This window comes from Alligator mississippiensis, chromosome 12 (genome assembly GCF_030867095.1).
Source record: "Alligator mississippiensis isolate rAllMis1 chromosome 12, rAllMis1, whole genome shotgun sequence".
Lineage (NCBI taxonomy): Eukaryota > Metazoa > Chordata > Crocodylia > Alligatoridae > Alligator > Alligator mississippiensis.
In genome coordinates, this window is record NC_081835.1 from 65,587,900 (window position 1) to 65,614,840 (window position 26,941).

At 40.8% G+C, this 26,941-nt stretch overlaps 1 protein-coding gene across 7 annotated transcripts in view; it reads right to left on the minus strand.

The window, feature by feature from the left end:
- The window catches only part of DENND1A (DENN domain containing 1A), a 287,266-nt gene that overhangs the window by 172,782 nt on the left and 87,543 nt on the right, over positions 1–26,941 (minus strand). For 6 of the 7 annotated variants that reach the window (XM_059715740.1, XM_059715737.1, XM_059715734.1 and 3 more), the window contains one exon: positions 18,733–18,852. In XM_059715740.1, the coding sequence (XP_059571723.1) occupies positions 18,733–18,852 (120 nt within the window). Of the gene's footprint in view, positions 1–8,519; positions 8,549–18,732; positions 18,853–26,941 lie in introns of those variants that run through there. The other variant, XM_059715738.1, reaches the window with a different exon arrangement.

A 26,941-nucleotide genomic window follows, 5' to 3' on the forward strand; every position in this document is an offset into this window, starting at 1 on the left:
ATCACCAGAAAGCAAGTTCCTGCAAAACCTGCAACTGCAAATTTGGGGAAGCTTTGCCATTTTGAACATTTTTCTCCCATTCTCTCTTGCTCCTTGAACTCTTGGCATGAAGCGCTATGATTGAAGCCTAAAGCTTTAGTGTAAAACAGAAGCTGTCAGGGGAAAACCTATGCTGAAAAGAGTCAGGTGCCTTATTTACCTGTTCAGTACCAAGAGAGCAATTAAATGTTGCTAGCAAAAGGGAAACAAGTTGATGGTCTGATTGTGAATTTGTGTCGTCTATAACTTAATCTCAGAGGCAAGAACCTTGGTGCTTTTGATAAGACTGCATTTTTGCAACACTACTTTAGGGCAAAAACTTTCCCTCAGCTTTGCAATGGCAGTCATCCATTACTGCAGGTTCTAGAGTGAGATTTGGAAGCATTTTGCTATCACGCTCCTCATAATTCAAACCCTGTTTTGTGTCTGTCTTTATAGGTCATTGTTGGACAGATGGAAAATATTAAGGAAAAAAGATTGCAACTAAATCAATCGGCTGTAGTGTGCTGCCAAAAGGCCCCAGGCTAACTACAAGCAGATTTGCAGGCAGGCTCTGCTCTGTTACAATCTGAGATCTGGCACATCCTTTGCCCTGACTAACAGCAGGAGGGCACGGGGCCAGCTGAGAGCAGCTACTGTGCCAAACAGACTGTGCAGGTCTTACTGCTTGAATGCTTCCACAGAAAGGGAGAATCGATGGACTCCTTTGTAAACAACTCCCTGTACTTTCTGGCTCCTACCAACTTCAAAAGTGGCACAATTTTATCCTAGTACAAAATTATGCAAGTATATAGCTTATATTTTTCAACAGATTCAACTTTTTGAAATATCTATGTTACAAGATGAGACTGAAAACAAAATGAGATTGAAAGATGTAGACATTAGAGAGAGGAAGGCAAAATGAAATCAAAACAAGGTAGCTTGATATTCAAGTGTTATTGCCTGGGAACAAAACCGGGAAACCTTTAAATTGATAAACTTTGTAAACGACAACAAGAAAACCTATTAAGAAGAGCTCTGAATTAAAATCCTTCCATGCATCCTGGGCACTTTTCTGGGGGAACAAGGAGTATTAAAAGGGTGAGAGATTTGTTTATTTTTTCCAGGAGATTTTAAAACGTTCTCTCAATAGCTGGCATATCCATCGTTCATTAATCAACACAGCTGGCATTCATTGATCAGCACAGCTACTCTTTCCAGAGCTGGCTAACCATGGTATTTCCTTAATGGGCCATACATTTCACATCCTCAGATGTTCTTTAACTTTATGCCAGTTTATCATGCCTTTAAGGTCTGCAAGAAAAAGGACCACTTCAAGTACAGTCTTTGCTGACCTCTCGTGAGCAGATCACCAATGTTTCGGGAAAAAGGGCCAGGAAGGAACAAAAATGTCATGGGAATTGCAGAAATGAGCATGACATTTGCATTTTACAGCAACATGGAAACTTGTTAACTGTGCAGAGATGCCGTTTCTTTCCCGTCAAAAGGTGGCAGATACCCAAACTAAGACGGGAGTGGGACTTCTGTTTTGAGCACCATCACCAGCTGATCTCAGAGCAATACAGCAGCTGCAGCAAAAGATCTGTGGCTGACCATTCCAGCTGCAAGGCAAGTGTCACATAAAGTAAATAGAAGATATGAGTGAGGCTGGGGGAACGAAAATAGCTGGCCAAGAATGAAGACTGTATTCAGCTGGAATCAAACACTTCATCTCCCAATACACTGACGTGGAGCATGATCAGTACTCTCCTCCCCAAAAACACACCTCCTAGAGACACGGGCACTCACTACTACAGCAGAATCCGGCAGTTCAATGACCTGATGCAATTGGACTTTCGCAGAAGTTCAATTGCCCCCTTTCTCCCCCCTATTTGGGAGCCGGGGAAAAACGAGAACCCACATTTTGATTCATCTCGTTTACAATACAGCCCCAGTAAACCTACAACAGTGGCCAGGCAAACCAAAATGCAAGCCTGTACATTCTTTGAATTATTTAAATAAATTAAATAAAAGGGGCAAATATTAAGAAAAAATGAAAGTAGATGGCTTGATGGATTTATTTAGATAGTTACAAAGCACTGAATAAATTAAAGGCAATAAGTGTACTACAGGATATTTAAGAAAAGTGAAGCCTTGATAATGTGAAACCCTGCCCCAGCCCTCTAGCACATTTCTGCTGGGAGGGGAAGGGAGGCTGCCAACTTTTTTGTGCAGATTATGAGGTGTGTGGATTAGCAAGGTTCTACTGTATTTAAGTTCGAACAAAAATATTTAAATTGATTCAGCCATGTTTTAAACTTCAAGACCAGCAGGCAAAGCCTTTACAGACCCACTGACACCACAATGAAAACTCTGCAGCTTCTCATTTAGTGTCATTTTATATATCCCTCTTGCCCTGTTATTTACCAACTACATCTGGCTGGAGCTGAGATTTCGTTACTTAGGAGTTCAGTGAATCAACTCCTCTCACGGCCATAATATTCCACTTGCAATTGCAGAATCAGTTGCTCCAGTTGTGAAAGAAGGGAAAAAGACACAAGAGAACAATGCATCAAGCATACTTCTGGCATTCATGGAGCAGAATTAATAGGATTCTGCAGTTTCCCATCATGTGTTTTTTTATTATTTGGAATGGAATGACTCACAACTTTAGCTATCTTCTCGTATACTTTTATATCTATGCAAGTATAAAACTAGACACAAACATGTAAAAAATTCATCAGGTACAGAAGCACCACCCCACATCGTCAATGTAAAGATGGCTAATGCGTCTACAGTAAGGATTTTAAAAAGTTAAAGCCAAAACAAAAACAACGCCTGACTCTGTTCAGAACACAACACGTTATAAAAGAAATACAAATAAGACAGACAAGCTATCAGTCAAACCAACTGATGACAGAGCTGGAGAAAGCTTATCAGAGCTGCCGTCTTACACCACCTTGCCATAGTTACTCTAACTAGGAACCACGATGCAAGGCTACACGCGTGTCCAGTGGAGCAGTGCAAAAAGCCCCAAGTGCTTGCAAGATGGGGTACAGGGAACTTCCGAAATGGATGATGTGGCACGGTGCCTGCTACTGCAAGGGACTGGACTCAGTGACCCAGAAGGTCCTTGCCAGTCCAGTGCATCGCGCTGCTAGAGCCCTTGTCCTATGCTTTTCAAGTGGTGCCATGCATAGGATCCACAGGATCAGTTTTCTGATCATGGGAAGGGCAGGGAATTCTGATTAACATATCAGTTGTTTTGCTCTTACTATAATTTGGAATAGTTAGCATTTCTGTACAAAAAAACACAAGGTTTCATCTTTTAACATTACACAACTTTGGCAGGACCAAGAGACATTCTCTATATTTAAATTAGTTTATTAAGTAACTTTTTCCCAGAAGCTCTACACTTTGGACAGCTCCATAATATACAAGGAAAGGAAACAGGAAACCGCTACATCTCCAACCCTTGTTGTATCTAATTCCGACTCTGGACATACGGTTTCGTCTAATGCACAAAAGATCTTCTGGTGGGATAGGCATAGCATTCCCATCACCGTCTTTTTTGTACCATGTCCCATTTTATTCCAAGATTACATGGTCAAAGGGTCCCTAGATTCAATTTATTCTGTAGCAGTTGCATAGGTTTTTTTTGCTCTGAATCTTCCATTAAGTATGCACTGAAGCTACTGGTTGGACATGCTACCCATTTTTCTTATGAGTTTTAGCAAGCACAGGGACTCAGGGACTATGTGAATGCATCAGGCCCAGACTGACTAATCTTTTAACATCTGGTTGTCACCAACCCTGGTTTTTGAGGAGACCAAATGATTCCTTCAACAAATTCTCTAATATTTTAAAAGCAGAATTGGTTTTAAAGCAAAAGAGATGAAAGACACTCCCCTTCCCTGATATCTGTTTTATTAGTGGAGCTAATTTATCCCACAGAATTAAATCCCCATGTAGCAGTTGGAAGACTAGATCAGGATTTTTGGTTGCATCAATCTTTGGTGATTTCTGTGCATATCTAACATGTGGAGGTTGACAGCAGAAGAGGGGGAGGGGTTTGGGATATCTTGTTTTAAGGGGCTGTGCGTGCTTGGTACTGCTGGCAAACCTGCCTTATGAGAAAACCAGTTTAATACACTAATCCAGAAACAGAAATCTCTCTCTCTGTAGGCAAAACTAGTTTCAGCATGAATTTACTTCCCCTCCTCTCAAAATGAATTTTCAACATGGAAGTCTAACTTTCTAAAAATGAGCATCAACACAGAGAAGGGAGATGAGCTTATAAAAAGCTATAAAATATGAAAATATTACTTTTAGTTGTAGAGGCATACAAGCCAAAGCTTCTCCTTTGTTCAGACTTTGTGCGACTTTGGAGACAAGTACCTTAAACTCAGACCTGCCAATTTAAAGTCCCAGAAGTGAAAAAAAAACCTCTTCAAAACTAGAAAATGTTCTGCCTCAGCCCAGCATGCATAATATTTTCTAACAGAAAACCTCTAGATTGCATGTAACCAGGTTAATGCACATGGATAAAAATCACTTACCGTATCCCACACAGTCTCAAGTGGGCCAAGCGTAACGCTACCCTTTAATACTAACAACAATGTAAAACCCGCCCCAAAAGTCTGTTTGACTCAGCTTATTGGGATAAAAGCACTGAAGATAAATAATGGCCATGAGACTGCACATTTCTGACATCTGGGCTAAGTTACATCAAATATGTTCTTTCTGTTCAGCAAGAGTACACAAAATATATTAAGCAGCCAACTTTCCCGTTCTAAACCTGCCTCTGGAGTAGGAGTGTAACTGCCAACTCCATCAACAGCTTCTGTGCTTTATCGCCTGCATTTTCAATATATTTGTGTACTTTATTCCTTCCCCTTTTACCATTCATTGGCTGTTAAGTATTGTGTGCAAAGCGGAGCTACAATTTATTATGAGAACAAGTCCTTCAAATCCTAAACCGCCAACAGAAATGTCTCCTGGCACAGCAACCATTTGGAGTCCATCAACTCCTTTTGTTCAGACTATTGTTTTCCATAGTTGTCATTCATGCAGTAACGCACAATTCAGAGTAAGCTGCACTAGACCTCTTGACAAATCAAGGAGATTAAGTCACTGAGTTACTCAGAATTTGACTGACTGTGCATCCTAATATTTAGTGTATCTTGACCTTTTCCACCTTCTGCTACATAATATGCTGCGTGATGCGAAATGCTTGTGCAAAGGACAGAGAATAAGATGCTAAATGAGACAGAGCATTCTGATCTTTTATCAGTCGGAATTCCACCTGTTTGTAGCTCGATGAATCGTGCACTTAGAAGTGTTGAAAGGAGAAAAGTCCAAAGCAACACACATTGTGTCAGAGCACTTTGCTGAAACCCAGATTTAAATACAGCAAGCTTAATTATTTTTTACAACGCAGGGGTCAGTATGTCTTCTCTCTAAGGCTCCCCATTAGAATTTCAGTGCCTCAAAATCTCTAATACCTTTTTTCTTCACCATCTCCGAGAGACGGGGGGGATCTAATGCCCACATCTTATGCACAGAGAACAGAGACTCAGACAATAAGGCCCTGATCCTTTTAACACTCCCCAGTTTCACAGGAATGAAACCTCTGACTACTGTGAAGATCTGGGCTCATGCAGATTACCCACCGGCAAGTCTGCTGCGGAACAGGGAACTGAAACTAGCACCCAGGCTAGCAGCCTGAGCAGCGGGCGATCCTCTCACCATTACAAGTCACGCTCAGCCAATCGATCCTACCTTGTACCCTCACTGGCAACGTGAACTGTTCAGAGCAAGTAGTTCTCCATTTTTTTCCCCTCTACATTACAATTCCATGTCATAAGAGAAAAGTTTTGGAGTCCTGCCTCCTATTTAGGCACGAAGGGAGAGAAGGTGGTTTAAACTCCTTCAGACTGACTCTTGGTTCCAGGCTTTGAACCCTACCCAAATATAAGACTTCAGAACCACTGTTTACTGGCAAGAGGGATGAGTGAATGATCCACAGAAAAGCTTTACAAAATAAAAACTAATGTTCCAATAATTACTTTGGATTGTCAGTAATGTAACCAAGTGATAATATGTCTACATTTAATTTTTTTTTAAGTTTTCATTTAACACCAGTATATTGATCAACTTATTTTTTAATCAAAAGGAAAAAAAAAACCTCAATTAGTTGGGACTGATGTATGTTGAACACAAAGAAAACTAGCAAAACACAGCGTTTGGAAATGAGTAGTAAACTGCCCAAATGTTTCAGCCTAGTAATACCCAGCAGGTATCCTCAAAATAGAAGGACATGCATGAACTAAAATTCAATATCTCACTTTACAAAAGCAACTGCATATTCACACAAACAGACAGAGTTTCTTTGGACAAAAGGGTTTAATTTGGCCTTTGTTAGGCCTTTCAGTTGATGGTTGCAGTGCCCATTACACAAAAAAGGCACTCCTTTATTTAAAAACGGGACAGAAAGTTGGGCAAACCAAAATAAAAAGGGCAAGTTATTAAACCTACAATCCTAACAATCTGGAGTTGGATACTTCCCCCAAACACACATCTCACAATGTTCTAAATATCCACACGGGCATCATGTGATTCTAGCACTAATATATGGAGGAAAAATGCTCGTCTGTTCTGCCAGAAAACAATGGTGTATGTCAAGTGGGACAAGGTGGAAACGCATTCAACCTGGGGAAGAAAAACAGCATAAACTTTTAGTGTTTGCTCCCTCCCGGCAGCCTAGCACAGAGGTAGAATGCTCTTTATTTGCTGCTGGGCAGGAGATATAAAAGGGATCTGGTAATTTTTCTCCAAGATGTACTGTGTTAACAGATACAGGAAAGAGCTTTCCTGATTTTTATATGTATGCAAAGAAATACTGCAAAGTGCTATGGAGGCCATAAATCCACCAAGCTTCATTAGCTAACAAAGGGAGGTTTCAGAATTCTAACAGTCAACCATTAAACATATCCAGCTACCAGCACTTAATGTGATTCTGCATGAAAGGAAAGTCATATCAGTATTAGTTCAAAACATGCAACATAAAGCTAGTCACTGTTTAATGTTCTGAGATAATCATAAGCTTTTTGTTTGGCTAAAGGGAGGCAAGGATACGATCCATTTTCTTGCCAATCTAAGAGTATCCCTCCTAAAAATCTAAGCAGTGGTTGCATGATGTATCAGAATTTAAGGAGAAAATTAGTTAAAGAAAGAGCATCAGATCATTTCCACAGACTGTTCTATTCCTATAGGTTCAGGTTTTTGGAGAATTTAATCAATCCAAACCACTCCAAAGACATGAACGTACTTTGTCAATGTGATGGAGCGTCAACAAGGCTAACCGCACTTTATCATGCATCAGTGGATGCATGACGAACAAGTCCAGGGAGGTGATGCTCCCCCTCTATGCGGCACTGGCCAGGCGGCAGTTGGAGTACTGCGTCCAGTTCTGGGCACTGCGCTTCAAGAGGGATGTGGAGAATCTTGAGGGTCCAGAAGAGGCTACTCGTAATGTCAGAGGCCTGCAGGCAAGGCCCTACGAGGAGAGAGATCTCTTCAGCCTGCGCAAAAGGCGGCTGAGAAGGGATCTTGTGGCTGCCTATAAATTAATCGGGGGACAGCAGCAGGGAATACGAGATGCTCTATTTACTAGGGCACCCCCTGAAGTAACTAGGAACAATGGCCACAAATTGATGGAGAGCAGATTTAGGTTGGACATTAGAAAGAACTTCTTCACAGTAAGGGTTACCAGAATCTGGACTGGGCTCCAAGGGAGGTGGTGCTCTCCCCTATCCTGGGGGGTCTTCAAGAGGAGATTGGATGAGCACCTGCCTCAGGTCCTCCGACTCCAGCACTCTTTCCTGCATATGCAGGGGGTCGGACTTGATGACCTACTGAGGTCCCTTCTGACCCTAACATCTATGAATCCATGATGTCTGGCAGGAACTGGAAGGCAGCACATACTGGCTCCAGATGGAACAGCAAAACCCTTCCGTCCCATCAAGGAGCGACTTACTGTGAAGTCCTGTTCTCCTCGACTACAAATGGGCCTGCCCCCAAGGGGAAATGAAGGTGACCCCACCATACCTTCTTTCCTCCAAGTAAATTACCACTACCAGGGTGAATTACTGCAAGTCTACCGAAAACAATGGAAAGGACAATTCAGCCCTGTGTTTACACCTTAATATTTTAAATCTTGAAAAAAAAATCTTAAATAAACCCTTCACTTGGTTTAACATGAAGGGTTTTTTTGTCAAGGGCACAGGTTTCAACTCAACAGGCAACACCATAAAGTTAAAGTTCCATTAAAAGAATAAAACCATTTTCTAGCAACCTTAATAATCAAAGTTTTCATCAGGTAATCAACTGGAAGACACGTTAATTATATAGCTCCATCTATCCCCAGTCCACTCCCTGGCCCACAATGAGTAGAACCTTATACTTTGCAAGTAGCTGAAATGAAGCATTTCATTGCTTACCCAAAGCAAAGCATTTCCCCTCCTCAGAGACGGCAGCTTGTGCTCTGTTCCACCTAGCACTTATACAGGTATGTTTATGCAGTAGTTGAGCTACTCACCAACATTAAGATAAGCCTGAACCAAGAATGCTGAGACAAGCCCTTGAAGTGGGTTAAATGATGAACTATAACAGAATCTGCTGAGGGATGAAAAAAGCAAGCTCAATGGAACAACTGAGTGAAGAAATACCCCGTGTAAAGACTCTGGCCCTTTCATGTTGGGTAAATCAGACCACTATTTGTTAAATTACTTATTGTATTATAGCTAAGAGATAAAGCGATCTGAACATGAAGTGCTGTTTCCTTACATGTTGCATTGGGCCATGTCAGTGAAAAGCAGAAAGGTGCAGGATGGTGGTTCTCAACCTCACCAGATTCCTTCATCAGACTGGAGGCACCCCTGGATTCCTATCTGAAATCTCTTGGTTTAGCTCATGAATCACGCATAGGTGTCTGAACACCAACCAGTGCACATACTGCAGGCATCCTTAAAGGATCACTGCTCCAGGAGATCCCAGGACCAGCCCTGTTATTATTTTAAACAAATATTCTGTGATACAGCTCAGGATTTTCCTCTTCAAAACTACTTGAAAGACATGTCAAACTTAAACAGAATGTTGATTTTTTTTGGAGTTAAGGGGTATCACAATCTAGCGAGTTAAGTTTCTACTGCATATACACAAACAGTGGTACACAGGTCCCTAAAGCTGTTTGTCCCCTATGCATCAATGCCCTGCCAGTTGGCAAGACTGAGCCAGGAAGCTGTCAATTCCAATTGAGTTTAGGCGATGGAGTCCTATTAAAGAAGTCTTGCTGGTTAAGGGGCGGCCACTGTTTCCAAAGCATGGGAAAAAAAAGCTCTGCTTTCCTTAGATTTGCGCTGGCAACTTTCACTGACTAGAGTTTTCAAGGAGCTATGAATGAGTTTAACAAAAGAGTTCTGTGGCTAGTTTCTGGCTGAAATCCATGTCAACAGTTTTTAAGGTCACAGGTCACACTAACTAACATTTATTCCCAGCAGACCCTGCTCTAAACACAAGCTGTAAGTAGTACAAATTTGGAATTTTTCTGTAATCCCTTGAGATATTCCTGATCCTTCCACATGTTTCTGCTCAATTAAAAACAATTCTCACTTTGCACCACAAGAGAGGCCCCCACTCAGAAATCTTATTCTATCCTTAGGAAAAATGGACAAAGACTGCAATCAAAAGGAGAGGGAAGGGGGAGTGCGAGGGGAATTCACAACAAAAATCACACCAAAAACCTCAGATGACTCCATACAGAATCGCATTCAGTTAGTTGCATTTTCTGCCATCTGTCACATACTATTACAGACCTGATTCTTTTCATCTCCAAGTAAGAGAGGTGCAAAGCTCAACTATTTCGACCGAGAGGAGTTTCCACACAAACATTTCTGCATTTCACTTGAGAAGAACATTTCACTTTGGATACAAAACCACCAGAAAAATCTCAAAGAAGGTCATCTGAAGCTGGGGTCCTGCATGCTTATAACGCAACGGCACCAACTTCACTTGGGGGACTCACCAACCTAAACGAACCTGGCAAAGCTTCTGTTTTGTTTAAAAAAAAATTAATAGATCAGAGCCAAGTGAATTATTTTCAGTTTTAATTAAGCTTCCCCCAAATCTAATTATCTCACACTAGGTACTGTAGACAGCTATTTCATACTACCAACCAATCAGACATTTCCAAAAATAGCCTTCTGAGAATGAGAGCTGGAACGCTACCTGCAGACAGGAACTAGAGAGCTCTTACTTAAAGATCAAGTCAAGATCTTCTATGGACTTCAAGCACTGAAAATGAATAAGTAATTTCTCCCGAGATCCCTCCTTTGAGCATAGGACCCCATCCAGTACTCCACACACCTACAGCGCAGTAAAAAACAATAATCCTATCCCCCACATTTCGGTGATCAGCAGATGCCCTTCTCAGAAGCCTTGACAACCAACGTTAACAGGCAATTTGGGTCTCCCAGGAACAAAGGACCTTGGCTCAGTGGGCCAGCATTTACCAAAAACCTTCCAAACCTATTTGGCATTCAAAACAATGATTTGTAATACCGGAAATGTCAACGATATTCTGCTGTTTACATGTGATAAAAATCTCAACTAAATCTTTACTGGATTTCCTGCAGTTTACAAAGCAACATACTTAAACGTCCATGTGGGCATTTATTGAAAGTTTTGATGAACTTCTGTTGGGTTTTTTTTTGGTTTTGTTTTTTTTTTAAGTTTAGTTTTCAAAATGGACCAACAGACTAACAGGCCCGGTGCCTGGCCTTATGAATCTAGACCCAATATCCTGTACCACTCTAGAGGTCTGCTACCTCCCTGGAAAATATATTTAAACAAAGGAAATCAAGAGCTAAGTGATATTAAACAAATTATACAGTGTTTTAAACATTGTACCAAGACAGCCAACATGAGAAAATAGATTGAAAAAGTCTTTAATACAGGGGGTATACACAGAAGACAGGCTCAAACTGCTGTCAGAGATATTAAAATTATCATTTTTTCTTTTAAGTAAAATGAAAAAAAACTTTTATAAAAAGAAAATGAACAGCACCATGGTATATAATATTTTGTGTATTATTTGAAGACAATCTTTATACACTTAGGAGCCAAACCCATTTCAATGCATTTTGGCTTGTTATTGGACAAAGAACTATAGCTGAAAATACTGGACTGAATAAATGGACTAAATCACAGTGTACAAATACTAAGAAACTGGCCTCCAAGCCAGTCTTTGAAACAGCATAAAGCTCATAAATTACACCTGTAACCTTGAATTTGTAATAAATATCCCTTTTATATTAAGAGTAGAAAAATATTTTCAAGCAAATTTGGGTAGCTTAAAATGTATTATTTTTAGCCATTTGTGTACTAGATTGGAAATGTCTTCTTGAAGTTTCAAGTGTACGTTATCAATGAAAAAAATCTACATTTTAAAAACAGGGTCAGGGAAAATCCCTATGTACATCTATTAGTTTAATTTTGTATATCTATTCTTTTACATAATAAACATTTTTTTTTAGAAAGATTAAAAAGCATCCTGTTTTATTATGCCTTACATTTCCTTTTCAACCAAATGCTTGCAAGTTTAAACAGTTGTTAGTATACACTTAAAACTGCCATTTAAACTTTGTCTCAAACATTTTAATGCAGTATATTTCATAAGCAAATATTTTAATTTAAAGATTAAGTAATCAGAAGGGAAAAAAAAGTCATTTGACTAGCTACTGCCCTCTTAATGAAGGATTCTTCAAAAACTAATAACCAGTTCCTGCATCAAATGCTGGAAACATTTCAGAAGATAAAAACGCAGGCTTTTGAAAAAATTACCAACTTGTTAGTTGCATCATAAAACATGCTGAAAAAGGGCATCAAAAAAAATCTTCAGAACGAGTTATCAGCATTTTTACATTCCTTAACATGAACTTTTTCTTCCTTTACCATTTCAGAGACAGCTTCTAAAGCTGTTAAGAGCCCCAGATTTTCGAACACACAATAGTCAGAGACGCACAAACAAAAACAGCTTGGAGTAAAACCACATCTTTTAAAGAACTATTTCTGCACATAAAAAGTTGAAATGTTTCCTTGGAACAAAGCCACAGTCCTTGGAACAAAGCCTCGTATGCTCAACAGTTGAAACTTTTGTGCTGCCTTATACTCTTTTCTGCTCCTGAAAAACTTGTAGCAGCCCAAGACTACCCCGCTTGCAATTTAAGTTGCGAGTTCTGGTCCCCTTATGAGAGCAAGGCATCTCATACAAGAAGGACCTTATACAACCCAACATAGGCAATATTTATTTGTTTAATCCAGTGAAAGAGCAGAAAATACTAAACACTATTATAAGGCTTTAGCTTGCACCTCAAACCAAAAGGTACCACTTATTTCCAGTCTTCACACAAAATACCTGCAGGCTGCTATCTCATAGAACATTTTTTTTTACCTTACATATCCTTAAAATGGCTTATTCCCAGGCCCCTTCTTCAATATCGCTGTGTTCTTCTGGCAAGCAACACTGCACACAAAACACCCCAACCATTTGTCTCTCTTTGTCTCTCCAGGCATTCATTAGTGGGACATTAATAGAAACAGGTGCAACTAAAAATCACCTGGCATCAATGCAAGACTAGCAGGAGAGGCTATTTACAAAAAACAAATACTGGATTCTTATGCAACCATCCAGTGCAAGCTATCCTTAGGAATGCTGCACTATGGCATACTGCCTAAGCAATTAAATTTAAGCAGGAAAGGAAATATGCAGAAAATTAAATTCTGTTGAACTCAGAATTTCAGACCAAGTACTGTCTTCATCTTCAAAGTAAAATGTATACCTGTGTAACACAACCCCTTGGTCTTGATCACCGTTTGGGGCTAGGAAAAAGTATTTATTATTACAATACAATCTCAAACCTCTTTGGGGTTTTGCAAGGCTGCTCTATGAAACTAGCTATCTATCTGGTTCCAAATGGCAAAGCCTGAGAAGTCAGACTTGATATCTCGAGATGAAAAAAGCGCACATCTCATCTCTAGGAAATTCACACTATCCCCTTACCATCAATGGCATGGCTCTTTCTTACTCTCATCTTACTTCTTCAGCATTGTGATGACCATGAATGAGGGAGGAAGCATATTGTGCCACTGCCCTCAATCTCCAGTTAAGAGAATATCAACATACCAGTAAACAGGATACAATACAGCTGTCTGATCAAGGAAAGACTACTGAAAGCACAGGAGAGGGAGATCAAGTAGGCAATTAAGTCATAACGGATACCTAGCTGCATCTGAGCCAGGATTAGATCGTCTATTTTAATACTCGGAGTAACTGCTTCTTGGAACAGCAAGTTCTAGACTGCACAGGAGAGACCCTGGACTTACTCAGTGACTCTCAACCAGGGTGTTGCAGCACCCTGGGGTGCCCTGAGATCCTTTCAAGTGTACCTCTGGGTACTACACAAGGTTAGCACTGAGGTGTGCAAACAAGAAAAACCCAGTGATTTCAAATAGGAATCCAGTGCTAGAACCATTCTGACCTGTTGCGATCCAAGTTCTTTGCCCCAGAAGAATTAGTCTGTTGGTCAAAACCAAGTGAAAACTAAGAGCTGAAATTTTCTGAGGGGTGCCTTGAGTGCAACACATTGGAGAACCCTGTTCTAACTAGCATGCAAGCCTTGGCTGAAGTACATGCTCTAGAACTGAGCCATTAAGCTGTAAGCGACCATAATATAATTAAATTCAACAGCCTTTGGGCGAGAACGCTCTAGCTCTAGGATTGATATTAAACTTTAAAAAGAAGCTAGTGAATGAGACCTAACATCAAAAGTGAGGAAATGAAATCCCAGACTCCACATGAAGGTGATTTAGACATGCCGCAGCAGAAGGTATGCATCCTCCTAAACAAAATGAAAGCAGAAAAAATAAGCCAACACAATTTAATGGGAAGGTTCAAGAGGCTGCCTGAGCCAAGATGGAAACCCTGAGCAAAGACAACCAAAAGGAACAAATGAAAAGAGGTAAAATGGAAATTAGGAAGGTTACAGAGAAACGCAGAGAAAACAACTTGAATCATTTCTCATTTCTTAGTTTCCTGAAGCAGGGCAACTGAAGAGAACTTGGAGGTCGGAGGAAGCAGTCCCAGTACAGTATCAGGAAGGAAGGGAGAATTGGACCACTACAGGGAAGCTGAGTGGTTGGTCCTCAGCCCAGAGGACATCCTCCCTGGGGTTACAAACACACACTCAAGACTCTGCAGGACTCCTTGGGCCTGGTTCTTTCACCGTCCCCTTCTGTTGTATGATTTTACTGAGGCTAAGAGCCAAGCAGAATATTATTTTTGTCACTGAGATTATACCAGTGAATGAATAAACATTTGCAAGGTCAATCCGTACAACGACAATAAGCAGGAAGCAAAAATCAAGATTCGATCGATACCTTCCAGTCTCTTCCTCTCCTTGGAGGGATACCCAACGCGTAGGAAACCGAGAAAGGCAGCCTTCCCACAAGAGGGAGAAAACCAAGGATGCCCAAGCACATCCCATTAGCGACTTCCAGAACAGAGGCGGAGAGAACATTCCTAACAGGACAATTCTTGCAGAACTTGTGCAAAAGTTTCCTGTTTCTGCATTAACAGAAATGTTCTTTACCTCCAGTACACAGAAAACAAGGAAGATAGCCACCGAAAACTGTGATTTACCCTGAAATAGTTGTGTAAGTAATAACTCCCCTAGGCAAGGCCAAAAACATGCAGTCTCATTCTAGTCGATTCCTGGAAACACAAGGAGTCAGCCCATTAGCTGGGCAAACTCATTGGGACTGGGTGGGTTTCCTCCGGCCCTCTTTTATGGTCAAATCCTGCTGCACTTAATCAATTCTTACTTGTCGTCTCTCTCTCAAGGAAAGCTCCCATTGAAGTCAGTGGAGTTCTGCCTAAATATTGAGCACCAAAAAAAAAAAAAAAAGCCTAGAGGACCCTGAGATTCAGTTCCTATTTAAAAAAAAAAATTCCCCCAGAATGCTGACTGGGAACCAACTGAAAGCTGCATTTAAAATGTATAAAAGAGCAGCTGCTGAGCAGTTCGGTCCAAACTTAAATCTACAAAGAAGCAATTACAAGGATTTCACAGTGGATTTTAAAAACCCACCTCTTCATTATTCAGACCCCAAACAAACCAACAGACCAAACTGCGAGTGACATCAGCCATTTTCATGCTCTCATGTGCCCTCTGCTGTCTTAAGTGAAGAAGTTAACATTATTCCCAGGGCTGCGTGGAAAAGAAGCTCGAGTCATCAATAATCCTGGTGAACAACATTTGAGCCAACTCACACTAGTGTCAAGATTAGTTAAAAATAGGTGGAGGAAAAGGGAGATGGAGTTCAGGGGAGAGAAAGAAAGTCAATAAGTCTTAACTAATGGACAAAACCCAGCAACACGCTAAATTTACGCTTAACTTACAGGGAAGCTAAAAAAAATAAAAAAGCAGAGCTGTGGAAACATCTCTGACAACAATGCTCCTTTATCAAAAGCAGGGAAAAAATGGAAATAAGTAAAAGCAACAAAAGCAAGTTTGTCAGAATTATCTTTATTTAAAGAATAGAAAACAGCTATACTGATGACGAATTTCCAGTTAGTGGGGCCCCAAAAAAGCCAAGAGTTCTTCCAAAATGGAAACCTCTTCCTGGTAGTAGTAGTAGTAATAATAATAATAATAATAATAATAATAATAATAATAATAATGCTTTGACAATCGTGCTAGTATAGGCAGAAGACAGGGCATCATGGCACCTTACAGACTAACTCATTCATAGTGCCAGAGCATCCTAACAATAATGGCCATTACTTAAATCAAAAGCTCTCTCTAAAACAAAACTATATTCAATACCAACAAATGATTTGCTATCAAGTTTTTGTTTTTAACAATAAAGTAGCCTTTGATGAAAATTAAAGCGCACACCCCCTCTGTAGGTGTTGCATATACAATATCTGCCATTTAAAAATCAGCTCCCTCCTTTGAAGTGGAAAGGAACCCTGCCCTATATTACAACTCAGGCCCTCATTAAAACAACGAATGCTCACTATACGCAGGCAGCGCTCATTGTATTTTAATGAGCATCACAATCCTCTTGCCAGGAGATAACTTGCAAATGTGGGTATGAAGAGGCCATTCTGCAGTGACATCCCGACCTCATTCCGATTCCTTCCTCAATTTCCAGGTTAGTGCAACTGGTTTATCATTAAGTCAGTCATTAACTCACATTTATCATCTAAAGTGCTACTGAGAAGTGGAGAAGCAGTGTAATATTCCCCCATATGGAAGGGCGCAAGGAGGAGGAACACGACTCCAGGATTCCAATGATCTGAGCCTGTCAAGGCTGAAAGTTTTCTTACGAGGGAATAAGTTGTCTGAAAAGGTAACTAGCTGAGACACTCACTTACACTACTGTCCCTTTGTGATGCTTCCTTTAACAAAGCAAAAAAGTTTCTACATTATTTTCCAGAAGTGATAGGGACAAAACAGTCTAAGGATTATGGGAAATTCTTGCAACAAGCAAACAAGGGGATAGGAAGCAATGGGGGGTTTTTTTGGTTGGGCTTTTTAAAAAAAAAAAAAAAAAATTGCCCACTGTTATTTTGTGATCCTGGGAAGAAAGGCGCTGACTTGATGCTCAACAGCTTTATATAGTTTTCAATAACTTCTGAACAAGATGCTGCAAAATCTAGTCAGTTAATTAAACTGAATATTACATCTTCTCTCATGAGTTCACATGTAAAAAGGGCACTGTAAATGAGGCCCGTGGGCCCAATTCTTCCCCTGCTATAGCTATTCCATGTGGGGGGTATCCTCTCTTTTTTCTTTGCCAAGGATGGAACATGAAGCACCAGGCTATAGCCTTCTGTATGTCCTTCCCTGTTCTCCAGGCATTTGTGCAACCTCAGGGATCTGGCAACAGGGCCCCTAGTCAGAGGAGCCTGGTCAGACTTATATAATTATTTTTTACTATTTTTGTTTCATAACTTTCCATTAAACAGCAAGTGTTACCTTAAGTAACCAGAGACTCCCCCCGTCCCCAAAAAAGAGCTTATTATCTCACTAATCACCTGGGAGAATGGCTCCAGCAAAGTGCCTGAAGAGAGGTTTCCATCACTCCAGAACATGGTCCACACAATGGGATTATTACTGTCCCCAAATTGCTTAAGTTCAAAGAAAATGAAGTCACTTCTGCAATGGAAACATCCTCCTTCCTGCCACCACAGCAGAGAGGGAGGTGGAGCACTGACTTCTCCAGCCTTCTCTGACACAGCAGGACCGGCCTGACTGATCAACCACTGCTGGCACTGTCATGCAGCACAGGCACAAGCTCACCCACGTGATGTGGCCTTCCCCTGTTCTCAGAGCATTCAAACGCCTTGTGTACTAAACAAAGAAGGATGACCAGCCTGCTTTTAGACATAAGCATGCGATGACATTCACTTCAATGGCATTACATGCAACCCACAGGGAGAGTATACTCCTATTCCTACAGTTGGCACCCAGATTTTTCAAGTTTCTCCCTCAATGTCTCCCCAGTAAACACAGCGTGTTTTCCAGTAATGAATATACAGTGTGTCCTATGACACTATTGTCAGCACAGGGCTGAAATTTTTCTAGCCAGACAGGTTTTCCTTGCAATAGGCTCTCTCTTGGAAACATAGCACTATGCAGAATGGTAGAGCTACAGGTGGAGGTACCTGCTCCCTCACCACCTTCCGCAAAACAGGCCAGGAGTTCAGTCAACTGCTTGCCATTTTTAGGTAAGATTTCTATTATCTTTATGTGGACTATACTAGGAACGCTTCCCCTAGTTCTCCCTACCTCTCCACGCACCTCTGCTGCAAGGTGGAAGGCAGGCTGCCACTATACCTAGTTAGCAGCAGCAACAACCAAGGAGCAGCATACATGGAAAAGCTTTACTTCCCTAACAGAAGGTTCCCAGCAGGAGTCTGGCAACCAGGATATCTAAAATCAGATTTCCTTCACCTTTCCTTTGTGGCAAAAGGAAGTAGAAAAACTAGCTAAGGACAGCTCCAAAGCCTGCTGGCTCCAAGGAGGCATCAGGATCTACTTTGATACTCCAGCCCTCTCATTCATTGCATCCACTCAGAGAAGCACACTATTTCTGATTCCCAGTAACAGTATTCACAGCTAAGCTAGATTGCCTTCACATATCCATCAATTGAAGGAAGCGAGGCTCATAGCCATAGACTTTTGGGATATGTAAAGCATTAGCAAAATATTCTCTCAGTTACCAACAGATGCTTTGTTAATAAAACTTGCATATACAAATGTCCATGAAATGTCTTAACAGAATCAATTGTGACAGCTAAAGATAACGGCTGCCATCATGCTATGTCATGTCAAATTACTACACAGAGACATTGATTTTTTTTTTTTCACATTGTTAAGAACATTAACTACAAACAAATATACTTATCTACAGAGGAACCCAAAGTGCAAGAATATTTTGCACTATTTCTCCCACAGTGCAGTGACTTTGAGGACCAGATAGAGAAATCAATCTCAACAGCTGGAAAAAATAATTGCAGTTTAACAAAAGCAAAGGGCAATGCTGTTTCCCAAAGATAGCCAATTGCCGGACCACATACAAACTTACCTTAAGATACAGAAGCAGCTCTTGGCCCCAGAAGATAAGCGGCAGAATCCAAATCTCTGTTTGCTGTCAATGTCAGTGAGGACAAATGTAAAGTTCTGGCCAACTTGGCTAACTGTATGGCTGAAAATAAAGAGAACAAAAGGAAAAGTTAATGTACAGTTAATTCGGTGCTAGAAATATCTAATCAGACTAAGTCACTGAACCTGAAAGCATTTCCTCTCTCAGCAGAGATTCTTTGAAAATTAATGGAGTATTTACACCCTATGAAAGTGCAAACTTGAATCTGTCTCCCTTGGTTTAATTTTTTTGGTCAGGGGGGTGGGGAGAGATGGAGATAGCAGGAGGGGGAAGTATGTGAAAGCAGGGTGGGGAAAAATAGTCTTACATTTTTAAACAAAGAATGATATGACTTTTGGGTAGGTTTAACACTGTACACACAGCACCAGCTAAACATTCAATCCAAAACATTTCTTCTCCTCCTTAACCCCAGGGGGTATTTTATTTGCGAACTTTCTGGCTTTGCATAACGTATTAATGTTTGACTATAAAATGTGAGTAGCCATTTTTCCCATTTTCTAAATAAGTTCAGAATGGATAAGACAACTCTAATGCATGGAGTATGGAGCATTCCCAGATGTTTCCCCTTTTGTGCATGCAACCGCACAATTATCTCCCTTAGGTAATAGCTCACCTTTAGCTGATACTAACATTAGTGAAAAGTATATGAAGGGTAAGAAACTTCTTAACAATAATCAGCCTATGAGAATATTTATTCAGTTAAAACATGTAACTTTATGGCGTACAATGCAGAAAAAAAAGAAACCCACAATGTACCCAATAAAAGGGAAACGGACTTTTATTTCCTAACACTAGAATTCATGAAAGATATTACTCCTAGCAGTTTGAGGTCTCGCCCAAATACCATCTTTTACATTACACACACAGTACTTTTTTTAAAGGTTTAATTTCAAAATGAAACACATTAAATATTTCATGCAGTGTTATTTGATTTCTTGAAATATTACCACACGTCTATCTAAATCTCACCAAACACAGAAATGCTCATTTATTATGGTGGCAGACAGTATGAAAGACTAAGATTAAATATACCCTGGGCTTCATTCACCACCAAGTCACTCCAGTTTTGCACTGGTATAATTTCATTGTTTTAATTAAAGTTACAGTAATACAGTGTTGAAACCAGGCCCAATAAATTCAGAGGAAATGTTATTAATCACGTTTTATTAATCCAAATTAATAATTATGTTCATTTGAGAATTTGTGCAAGTTTGAATTAAAGAATATAAAATGTGAACTGTCCATTTTGTGTTCAAAGTACATTCCTGTCTTTTTAGGGCTTACTGCAAACAGTGGCAATTGACTAGTTTCTGTGCATGCAAGTATGAAGTACATTAACTTAATCCTACTTATCAAAAGGAGAATAAAAAAAAGGAAAATTCCTGTCGAGTTCAGACTCACTAGATATGGACAAAAACCTTAAGACCGGCAGAAATCTCAGGTTCTGAGTCTATTTTAAAATCTATACAGCTATTTACAAGGCCATCAATGAATGTGCACGGGAGCCCATGGGCTCACAGACTGTCCAGTATAAACCAAAAAAAAAAAAAAATAGGCAGATTTTCACAAATAGAGGCTTGCAATACAGGCCAAGAAATTCCACTATCCAACTTAAAGGGGAAAAAACCCTCTCAATGGATTTGAAAAGAGAAAAAGAATGCTGGAGGGCTAAAGACAGACCATTTCTCCAAATCAAAGATGAACTGAAAAGAAGGAATTTTAAAGCAATTCAACAGTCAGAAAATTAGGTAGTGTAAGTATCGCTATTCTATGGCATGCTAAATGCCAAGAGAACACACATTTCTATAAACTGCACAGACCTGTCAGGGGGAGACCCAGAGAGCCCCTCTTACTCCTGTTATGTTTTATCTGTAAAGCTTGGATGTAAAGTTACTATGGTGATTTAATTCTATGTTTTAAAAGAGGATTATATGCTTAATTTTAACAAGGTTGAGATCTAAGGGTGCGTGAAAAATAGCATCCTAACTGACCATTAAAATGACAGCAGAGGGAAGAAGCAAGCTGCATTTGAGGAAGGGAGGAGATTGTTTATTAAGCTACTGAGAGACGAGTTGGTAGAGAAACCTGGGATAACAGCTTCAGATGTTGTGTGGCTCTTTTATCTAAAATTATTTAAGGCGTGCTTGCTGGCTATGCACAAAGGCCCCATTTTGGGCCCGGGGCTCAACTCTGTTCTTTAAATGCGTGTATATAAAACAGTCACCTTGGAATTAAGCAAGGTGCCAAGGATCACTCTGATCACTTTGCCTGTTTTTATATTCCTCCCTTCTTATATGTTCTAGCATTTTAGATTGTAGCCTTAGGAGCAGGGCTGCCTTCTAACAGCCTGTCCATCATCTAACATAAGGCCATGGTCCTGAGTGGAAGAAGGAAGAGTAGAGAAACAAGAAAGCCAGAAGCTGGCAACAAAAGAACCGAGTAAAAGGAGACAAGTGGGAACCAAGAGCCCAAAAGTGACATCCATGATTCAAAACAAAAAGCAAGCGAACTTGTTTCTGATGTCCAGATTTGCTCACATTCAGGGGCAGCAGAACATCTTCCTTTCCTACCACTTTTGCACTGCAACCCCCCCGATGCCCCAATACCATAGGGAAGGGAGAGAGGCCATTGCCTCTGTTTCACGTGGCTGAAGGGCCAATGAAGCTCTTTAAGCTTCTAGTCATTTCTTCTCATTACTGTAGTAGCATATGCCAACATGGATAAACCGTCCCTATTCATAGCTTATTTTCCTTGGTATGCAAAATAACAGAATAAATGACGAACGTATTGACAAACAGAAACCATTCATATGGAGAATGACTGTCCATGCATCAAAACAGAGAGCTTTTGGACTGTTAAAACTGGGGCAGACAGCACACCATTGGTCCATTTGTGCTCTTTTCTTAAATAATTAATTTGTCTCCCACAGATTCATTCAGATATCCCAAAACTCATGACTGAGGAGAGAAAGATAGGGGAAAAGGGGAAAAAGAGCACCCTTTTCAGGATGTAAGTGTTACATCAGAAAGTACATATAGGTGAGAGGTATCAAGTGCCCAATAACATCTTCCAGGCACAGAGCTCCCAGATACAAAAGAACTGAGTAAAAGGAGACAAGTGGGAACCAAGAGCCCAAAAGTGACATCCATGATTCAAAACAAAAAGCATGTGAACTTGTTTCTGATGTTCTTTTGCATACTACCTTTACATTCAGCTTCTAAACCAGGGCTTCAATGGCTACGTAGAAAACTCCCTGAAAACCACATTGTGAAAGAAGCCATCTATATGCCCGATTACTAGGAAGCAGCCTTCAGCATTTTCTTCACAAAGCTTTTTTGCATCCAAGAAATGGCTGGAAGATGATATGCACTCAAGCTACACAAATGCCCTTCATATGCTTGTGCAGCAGAATGACAAATTTACCAGAACATGCAGGTTTCTTGGACTCCAGGACATCTGTGTCAGTGCCCTCTTCCGGGTGAAGAAAGCGTACGAGTGAATTGGAGGAGGGAGACTAGTTAGACTTACAGGTCCAAAAGTGCACTTTCCTCCTAGCCAATTATCAATACAGAGGACCCAATACTCTGACGTTCATAAGGAGGAACTCCAATTTGCCAGGATGAAGCACCCCACAATGCTAAAACAGTTTTAAATTATCTAAGATGAAGCCATGGCCATGGAGATCAGGTTTGTCTTGGTCTGAACTGTGGACCAAGCATGGTGATCTCCTGCAGATGGACAACAGCTTATCTGCTTGGGGCATTCCACTCATAAATGTACTCATAATTTCTGTTTTACTACAGCATTTACAACCAAATACTTGAGATAAGTTTACCCCAAGAAAGATATATCAACACTATCAAAATGGTGCCTCTGGGCCATTTTTCCTTTTTCTTCTTTCAAAATATTCTGACATTTGGGGGGGGAAAATAGAAATTTTAGTGACTTCTCCCTCATTTGACTTGGATCCTGTCTGTCATGCTGGTCTGATGCTTGCTTAGGCTGAACTGCTCATCAAATGGACCTCATGTCTGCCAAAATATGCTTCTGCATACTGAGTATCTTCTAACCTGGGAAATCTGAACCTACTCCTCTCCCTATATGCCACAATGCACACCCTTACTTACTTGGACTGTTAAGAGTGTCATTTAAGTGTTAATTAATATTTTAATAGCAATCAATGTTATCACTGTATTTTAGATAGCTGTATAAATGATATAATTAGACTGCATTGCCCAAAGAATTATGCAAGTCAAACAAATGTTACTTGCAGAAAGCTACCAAGAGCTCTTTACCAATGACCAATACTTTTGCATTGCTCCTATGTACTATATTTACTCAAAGCCAAGACAAGGTTCCTCCTCTCCTTTAATGAAATGTGTTTTTCCATGTATAAAATCTCATTATTAGGGAGTCATCTTAAATTCAAAATCACCTTGGATTCAGGTAAATATGGTATAAAAGTGAAAATAATGGCATAGAGCCCTATTGTGGGAAGTTCTTCATACTCTTGCAGATGCATGTTTGCGGTGACATTCTAATACCGTGCTGCATTATTTTTGTCCTTTCCAGAATTGTCTTGAAGATGCTCTTCCCAATAAAGAACAGAAGTTCCGGCATGGAATACACCGATGGCACTGATGAGCATTTTACACTGAAGCTCTTGGAGCGTGCCTCGAGTGTACAATGATATCTTCAGCACACAAAAATAGCAGACTGCTTAACAGTAAGCTATCAATGACATAACCGCCAAAGGGTTCTGTTTACCCTCAAAATCATGATGAATTATATGTCGCCATTCCAAAGCCATGCTCTGCAAAAAGCACAAAACTGCTTCAGGTGTTGACATCCAGTTGTCTGAAAGAGATGCGTCTAAGAACCATGAGAACTTTGGAGAGGACCCTTTATCAGTACTCTGCTTCTCGGCATTTGGCAAGGGAATAATAGCAGCAACAGTACAGCTGGAAGAAGAGGGTGCCACTTATGCATCACTGTTGTCAAGAGCCATTCATTGAAAGGGCAGCCTGGTAGGAATCTACAGGAAAAACTGCAAGAATTCTCAAGTATCTCATTCATTTTCAGTGGGACCCGTCGCAAGCCTATGACTGCACATGACACCACACTTCATTATGATTGTGAGTTTCACAGATTAACTAACTTCTTCTATGGAAAAAAATTAATGTCTGATATCGCTACCATTAATTTGGCCTTTCACGGTGGTGGCCAAACACATAACCAAGTATGTCGGGTAGCCTATGTTAGCTTCTGTTCCTACCTCCGTGAATTTATACAGGTCATCTGTGTGGTGCTCCTAGAAAGCACCTTGAACTACGGAATCACTAACATCCTACCAGAGGATACTATGCTGTCAGTAATTATTGGAAAAAAACAAATATATGAAACATTTGCAATTACCGAACAAACAACACTCAATCTAATGCAGACAGATTCTACTGCTACAGTTACAACCAACAAAAAACAAACTAGCAATTGGAAATCCAGGTGCTTATGGCTGAATCTGCTACAACGTTTCCATCCCTTACTTGTTCAGAAGAGTACCTTAATTTTACTACATATAAAGCTATAAACTAACCCTCCACTGCCAGAATGCTGATAACTGGAGATATGATCCAATGTACTGCTTTTCAGGTACAGAAAGAGGTTTAATATCCCTCCGGAGCCAGTACTGGTTTGCTCCAGCAGTCACACCTCTAAGAACCATACTGGCTCAGAATTAAAGAGGAAAGTGCTTTTGGTACGAAACATTTTCTTAACTTATGCTAGAAAGTTTACTAAGAATATGGGGGGAGGGAGGGAGGGAGGCTGGAGCCTTCCAACCATGTCAGGACTCATTTCATTAACAGCTACTTGTTCACTTCTTCCAGTCACTTTATTGCAAGTACACTGTAAAAGAGATGAGTAGTCAAATGATAATGGTTAGCAACAGAAAAAGATGCATTTGATTTTAAGCTCATCACCCTGCAAGTTCTAGATATAGTGTCTCAGAACTTGATTGCAGCCAAAGGCCAAGAAGCAGTTGGCACTTGTGAGTCAATATCAGCATCCCTTTTTAATTTGGCAATTTAAATATTTGAGCTCCAAGGATTTAAGAATATATTTTCTCTCTTATTGGTAATGGACAGCTAACGTGACTAGAAGTTAAAACTTCACACAAGGCTCATGATTAGTCAAATTTAACATTATAAGCAGACAGCACTGAACAGACATTACCTGTTTTTGATAACTTTCTAGTAGGGTAGTCTGTAGGTGGGAGAAGCAGCAGCAGCAAATATCTGTTCAAGTCTAGTTACAGACTTCACATGCACTTAACTTCTGGGTGTTCCATACTCTGAGAAGTGTTGGAAACCCATCATTTAAGTATTTTAAAAAGTGGATAAAACTATTTAGAGTGTTTTAAGAAACAAATCTCAGTGGCCTAAAAATGGATGTTAATGCCTTTCTGATCTCCTAAAGTCCAGGATGTTAAGAAACTGGAATGCATCACGCATATGACTAAAGAGTGAAAATATTAAATGTCATTTCAGCTATAGTCAGTCTCTATTGAGTTCTTTTCGTTTTTGACCTGGAGAGATGTGGGCAGTGGGGTTCCCCAGGTCCTCGGGCCAGCGCTGTTCAACATCTTCATCAGTGACTTGGACGAGGGGTTGAAAAGCACCATATTCAAATTTGCAGATGACACTAAATTGTGGGGAGAAGTGGCCACGCTAGAAGAGAGGGACAGGCTACAACTAGATGTAGACAAGTTACAGGGGTGGGCGGATGAAAACAGGATGGGATTCAACACTGACAAATGCAAGGTACTGCCCCTGGGGAGGAAGAGCCAGCAGCAGACCTAGAGGCTGTGGAACTCCCTTCTCGTCAGCACAGAGGCAGAAAAGGATCTTGGAGTCATTATTGATTCCAAGATGAACACGGGCCGACAGCGTGGGGCCGCGGTCAGGAAGGCCAACCGCACCTTGTCATGCATCCACAGATGCATCACGAGCGGGTCCAAGGAGGTGATCCTGCCCCTCTATGCGACACTGGTCAGGCCGCAGTTGGAGTACTGCAGCCAGTTCTGGGCGCTGCACTTCAGGAGGGATGTGGCCAGCATGGAGAGAGTCCAGAGGAGGGACACTCGCATGATCAGGGGGCAGCAGGGCAGGCCCTACGACGGGAGGCTAAGGGACCTGAACCTGTTCAGCCTCCACAAGAGAAGGCTGAGGGGGATCTAGTGGCCACCTACAAACTAGTCAGAGGGGACCAGCAGGCATTGGGGGAGGCCCTGTTCCCCTGAGCACTCCTGGGAGTAACAAGGAATAACAGCAATAAGTTGATGGAGAGTAGATGCAAGCTAGATACCAGGAGGCACTACTTCACAGTCAGGGCAGCTAGGATCTGGAACTAACTTCTAAGAGAAGTGGTGCTGGCTCCTACCCTGGGGGTCTTCAAAAGGAGGCTAGACAATCACCTGGCCGGGGTCGCTTGACCCCAGCACTCTTTCCTGCCCATGGCATGGGGTCGGACTTGATGATCTGCTCAGGTCCCTTCCGACCCTACAACTATGAAACTATTGCGCACACATTATTACAGTTTTGCTTTTTTCTTCAGCACTTTACATAGCTGCAAAAAACTAAGGACAATATACTTATGCAATATACTAAATATACTTATGCAGAATAGGAGCAGATGCATCTATCAAAAAAGGAAAAAAATGAAGCTGACCTCACATGCTTTCAGTAAATATGGAACGTACAGGAAAACAGAAACAACATCAGGTTACTCTTATAAAGAAAGGGAATGAAGATGAGCCAGAACAGTGAACATTAAATAGCAGAAGCATTTGTAAGTGTTCACTCAGAAGTCAATTAGTGTGGGTGAAAGGACTCATGACTGCCCAGAGGACTGGAATCTTACTTATCCACAGGTCAAGTTCAGCACAGGCAGTGCTTCCCCTTAGCACCGTCTCTTCAATGTGTCCCAATCCTGACCTGGACTGATCACCTCAAAGGTTGAAAGAGCAATTAGTCCTCAACATCTATTCAGCTCCTGGCCTTACTATTGAGACTGCAGAAAAAAGACAAGCTGCAGTGGTGGTTTCATAATGTAGACACCTGTCCCTCTAGAAGCC